The sequence below is a fragment of the Oryza sativa genome, chromosome 9 (assembly GCF_034140825.1).
Source record: "Oryza sativa Japonica Group chromosome 9, ASM3414082v1".
In the NCBI taxonomy this organism is placed as follows: domain Eukaryota; kingdom Viridiplantae; phylum Streptophyta; class Magnoliopsida; order Poales; family Poaceae; genus Oryza; species Oryza sativa.
This window is the reverse complement of record NC_089043.1, coordinates 13,301,967-13,307,474: the sequence shown is the minus strand read 5'-3', so window position 1 is coordinate 13,307,474 and position 5,508 is coordinate 13,301,967. Positions and strand designations below refer to the sequence as shown.

Sequence of the window (5,508 nt, the reverse complement as noted above, 5' to 3'; positions counted from 1 at the left end):
CACGGGCCCAAGGACGCCCTGAATGCATTAAAATGAGCTTCCTTTCGATTTTGCCATAAGAGAAGTTTGATGCATGACAAAGTTTGAGGCAATCTAACAACTCCCAATAACTCTATATTGTCCTACCACGTTGTTACTCATATTCCATCACATTACCATCTCGGGTATGAGGAAGACAATCCTACAAGGTAGATTGATAAATCCAAACTCATCCAACACGAATGACATGGAGAGGCTTGCGTTTGTCTCAGAAGAGTCGTGACTGATCTAGAGGAACTCAGTGAGCAGTGTCGCTGGTCCTGCGACGATGATGATCGAGTTGCTCAGGGAGGTGGTTGTCAGAAAGAGCAACGGCAAATTACAGACTCATGTTGAAACTTTATAGTTTGTCTGCCATCGCAGAAGGGCGCTATAGTATGATAAAAAGACCGAAGGGGAAGGGAGAGGCAAAATAGACATTTCACATCATTAATTCATGCTGTCTGCGGAGAGAAATGCAAAAAAAAAAGAAAAGAAAAAGGCTTTATTTATATTTAATAATAAATTTATAGCAAGAAATACAAATTAGGCTGATTTCACAAAAATTGGCAAAATAGGTAAATTTTGCTGAAGCAAAGCGAGTCCAAGACTAGCCTTCACATTCCGCCACCAAAATCCGGCCGCCAAAACCCTCGCCTCCTTCCCCCCACGCCGCGCTCCGACCTCTCGCCGCCGGCGAGCCCCCGCGTGATCTCCATCCTCCAACGCAGCGCCGCCGCCCGCCCGCGCTCCCGACCACCGCGGCCCTAACGCGCTGCGCCGGGGGAGCTTCCCGTCTCCGCGGCGCTGCTTCGCGTACGCCTCCTCCTCCTCCTCCCGCCGCCGCAATTCCGACCTCCTGATGTGCTCCGAGAAAGGCATCGGGGAGGAGCCGGCTGTTGCCCTCGCCGTCAATCTCTGATTTCCACCCAAGGTTGGGAGCTGGGGCGAGTAGAAATAGTTTCTTTTCTTCGTGTTGCAGTGTTATTGAAGATCTAGCTTTTTTTTTTCCTTTCCTTTCTCTCTTTAGGAGGAGGGATCGAAGCAGGAGGCCTGAGCCCAAGAATCCAGCTGGATTAGGTTACCATTTTCATCAATCTGAGTGTATGCTTGCAGACTATGCATTATTGATTTCTTCTTATGATAATGCAGTAATGTGGTTGTGCTTATTGCTGCCATTTTATAGAAATTTGTCCCAGTAGTCAAAATAATGGGTTGCATTGTGCAATTAACCACTCTATATGCCAGTTATCTTCCCAACTTGGCAGATGACATCCATGTACCGTATTTGTCTTTCCTAATCTTGAGCTTCTTCTCATTTTTGTCGATGTAAATGGCATTTCTGTTTGTGAAAAATATTAGTTTATCTGCCTGTCATAGAGTGGCTAATGCAGCTTTTATTTTCTCGCTTTTTTGGACTGGACAATGGATGTTACAGTTTTATGGCAATTATTTTTCTTTTAGATGACACTGTGGCCTGTAGGACAGACTATTAGGGAACTCTTACAATTAGGTTCTATGAAAGTTTGGATGTTGGCTGCTTGTTATTTTTGGACGTAAACTATTAAATAGACCACATTCAGTTTAGTGATGGCATTATGCACCTCCTTCCTTATTGAACAGGCACTTTCTTTTCATATCACATCTTATTTGTTTAGTTTGCGGAGATGGACTGCTCCTTTCAAAGATAGCTTGTGTTTTCTCTTATCCCATGCTCTGCCATGTTGGTAGAACTGATGCTTCCATTCAGTTTCTTACCCTTATACCGTCATAATATCAAAATGATTTAGGAGATAACATGTCCTTTGTGAAACTTGGAACATTTAGTTTCCATTAATGATTTTGACATTCAATTTGCACAGGTGAATTAGATCTGTCATAGTAAACACTAGCTTTACTTGTGGAATTTATGCAAAGACTTGTTGCAAATGATGTACCCTTTTTCTTCAGAACCTTTATTATGTAAAAAACAGTTGAATACCACTATCAAGACTCCAATAGGTCTACATTGTTTGAGAATGGCATTTCCAGTCCGGTGCAAGACTCCAATAGGTCTTGCATTAAGCTCTGTATTTCTATTGGCCTCTGATTCCTTTTAGGACACTGTAACAGTTGGCTTCTCAAACATAGAAACAGCATATTCTGTTTCATATATTGTGCATCTTGGTCTACTTAAAGGTCTTGTTTATCTTTCTCTAGATGTCTTATCCGGAGTGACTTAAGACACACATTTGGTCGAACTGTATCATGTTCATTTCTCACCACTGGAATTAGAGTAAATCCTTTTGCACTTTGATTGTTCAAGGTTGCGTGTTTTACTAGACAACTTGAGCTTGGTAATGTTCCAAAAAAATATGCTGAAGTTGATAGGAGTTCGCACTTGGCAGACGGTAGGGGGCACATCAAAGGTTTTGATTGTGGGTTGGTAATTTCTTGCCTATTTGGTCGGCACTTTGTTGCTTGGTTCACTTAATTCTTGTTGTGAGCAGTACTTTGGTTACTCTGTGTTCCATGTGGAAATGGGAATTGATTCATTAGAGAATCTGGCCTTTGGGCTCTACTAAAAGGGCCCTAACTCAATATACTTCAGAGCAAAAAAATTAAAAATTTGAGTTCATAATTTGTTTTGTAGTGTGATGAATTTAATAGAGTTATTTCATTAGGTGATAAAAAATTCTTATTGTTTGTAATAAATCAGATTAAGTACATAATTTCAAATCTTTTATTCTATTATGCTTTTTTGCAGGAGTGTTACACCGGCCTTGACACAATTAATTGCAATACTACTGTTTCTGCTGACCTGCTTTGGTCTAGTGGGAGATCAAGTGTTAATGTTTCCGATTTGTGGTATCTCCAGGACAGTGACTGAAAGTACACAAAGAGCTGAACAAAAGAGCTATTGGGTATATTTCCCTTAACAGTTTGTTGGGAACATTTGCCAAATAGGTGGTTCAGAATTGCCTCCAAACCCATGTGTTTCACACACATCTGATCACACCCAATATACACATTCCGTACAATCTTCTCTCGTTTGCAATGGGTCCTCGCCCACCTGGTGGTTCTTCAGATAAAAAAAGTTGTCAAAATGTCACACCAGATAAAGACAGCTCTATGAATTTCTGCCACCAACAATATCCGCAGCACCTATTTTCACAACCACCATATGCAATGAATTTCCCATTCCCACCATTTCCTCACTACCCTCCATACACACAAAATTTGCAATATGCTGTTCCACCACAATATGCTCCATACACATTACCACCTCCTGCTGGAGCTATGCCATCAACATTTTTACCTGCTCCAGTTATTCCATCCAAGGCACCGTCTGACCAAGGCACCCCGCGTTCAATAACTGGTCCAGGAGAACAAGGCACTGACAATGCTGAACCTGAGAAGGCTACTAAGCGACTATATTGGACAGAAAAGGAGGACATAAGATTGGTAAGCATGCCTTGGCCTTTTTTCTATTTGTAATTTTTGGACCTTGCAAATGGCGCACTAACATCTTTCTGCTGGAACAACAGATAAGCGCCTGGTTGATTTATTACAAGACTGACAGGTACTGGGAAAAGGTTGTAGCAGAATACAACAGTACAATCCCTGCAACTCGAAGAAGGGAACTTCAACATGTGAAGGGCCACTGGCACAAGATATTCAGAAAGGTGGCACACTTCCATGATTGTTGGTGCCGGGTTAAGGCAAAATATCCTAGTGGCCACTCTGAGGGCATGCAACTGATGGACAAAACTTGGCTGATGTATAATGAGGAAGCACGTGTGATGTATCTTGAAGAAGCAGAGCATAATTTCGCCTTCGACCATTGCTGGAAAGCAGTTTGGAACCAACCCAAGTGGAAAGCATACATGTCTTGTTTATTTACGAAAAGAACAATGCAGTCTGATTCTTGGGAGTACATGTCGTCTTCTGAAGACTCTGAAGAAATGCCTGGAAAAGAAATAGGTGAAGAAGTTTGCATGACATCTAAGGAAGCTAAAGTTAAGAGGTCAACTTCGTCTTCAGAGATGCAAGAAGACATGCTTATCAAGAACCCTGAGGAGCTGACAGAAGTAGAGCCTTCTATCTCCAATGAAAAGCTTCTGTTGGCCAGTTTGAAACAACAAGATGCTTGCACCAAGGACACAGGAATTTCCAAGAAGCAATCAGAATTATTGACAGCTGATACTTCCTGGCCCACTGGATTTCGTCTTGTTGACACTTCAGAATTGAATGAACATCAACAGGGGTTGGCAGTAAGGGATGATATGCTTGAAAAAGAATCACGTCCACAAGGTTTCGATGCACAAGACAACGAGAGGGCGACAAGGGAAAACATTCCTAGAAAAGAAACACAGCCACGAATTTGCAAGGCACCAAAGTTCAGTCGGAAACGTAAAGGCAAGGCATCGTCTTCCTCATGCGAGGTGCAAGAAGACATCAAACATGCGATGCATCTTCAGACCATGCTTAACAATGATCGTGTGAAGATGTCAGAGGTACAGCTCCGCCTCTCGAAAGAGCAGCTTGAATTGGCCAGAATAAAGCAGGAAGAAGCAAGGGAGAAGAAGGAAACTACACTTTACAAGAAGTACACGGAGCTGTTGCTGGCAGACACTTCAAGGTTCGATGAGTTTCAGAAGGCAGAGTATGAGAAAGCACTGAGGCATATAGGAGGAATGCTATTCAGCAAGGATGGCAATTAGTGCCCTTGCTTCAATTTGTCTTAAAGCGTTACTGTGCAAATGTCATCTCAAGCACTAGCTAGTCATAGATCCTTCTATTCTACCTGTTGAATGAAGGGACTAGTCATAGATCACTTGCAAGTTTAGCCTAGACTTACTGACATCCAGTTTGTGGAACTTGACTAATTGAATCCTGTAAGTGATGGATCAATATGTAGTCAGCTTTAGTTGGCTCGTCTAAGTTCTTAGGAATGTTCATTCAGCTGGCAGAAATGTCCATTTTGCTAACCTGATCTACACTAGCAAGAATGCTTGAACAGTGATGTCTATGCAACATCGACGGCAAGAATGCTTGAACAGCTATAGTGTAGATAAGGCAACCTCTTTGTTGGTTGTCGTGAGAACATTCTGGGGTGTCAGCTGTGATCTCACATTGCATCCCATGCCAAAAACAAAATGTTCCTATTCGGACAAGAGAAAACTAATTATGTTGCATCCCATCTTACTTAGGCTTGTACAAAAGCTTCCTGCATGAACCTCTTTTCTGAAAATAATTTTTCCATGGCGTCTTGATCATCTTATGTAGGTCTATCATAGTATTTCGGGGTATATGTATGACACATATTGGTCCACATCTTGGTGCCTATGGTACTTGGATGAGTTCTGCAGTAAATAAATTGGTTCCAATGAACAAAGCTGGTACCACAAAATAGGTAGATGTTTGGACACTTTAATGTGTCAAATCTGACTAACATTTTATATATATCCATCCCATGCTTTGATCGACGTATTCACACTATAGTTTGAG

At 41.8% G+C, this 5,508-nt stretch overlaps 1 protein-coding gene across 2 annotated transcripts; it reads left to right on the top strand.

Moving 5' to 3' along the window:
• The first annotated feature begins 630 nt into the window (after positions 1–630).
• Positions 631–5,198, top strand: LOC4346704 (uncharacterized). 2 transcript variants are annotated; one of them, XM_015795927.3, is made up of 4 exons: positions 631–952; positions 1,049–1,098; positions 2,765–3,462; positions 3,546–5,198. In XM_015795927.3, the coding sequence occupies exons 3-4, from the start codon at positions 3,055–3,057 to the stop codon at positions 4,719–4,721; spliced, it is 1,584 nt and encodes a 527-aa protein (XP_015651413.1). In that variant the 5' UTR covers positions 631–952; positions 1,049–1,098; positions 2,765–3,054; the 3' UTR covers positions 4,722–5,198. The 2 variants fall into 2 exon arrangements, with proteins under 2 accessions (XP_015651413.1, XP_015651412.1); XM_015795926.3 differs by having other exon boundaries at positions 1,049–1,122.
• Positions 5,199–5,508: the final 310 nt, after the last annotated feature.

Coding starts and splice junctions, on each gene's coding strand:
- LOC4346704 (XM_015795927.3), top strand. CDS start 3,055: ATGGGTCCTCGCCCACCTGGTGGTTCTTCAGATAAAAAAAGTTGTCAA. Junction 3,463..3,545: donor AAAAGGAGGACATAAGATTG/GTAAGCATGCCT, acceptor CTGGAACAACAG/ATAAGCGCCTGGTTGATTTA.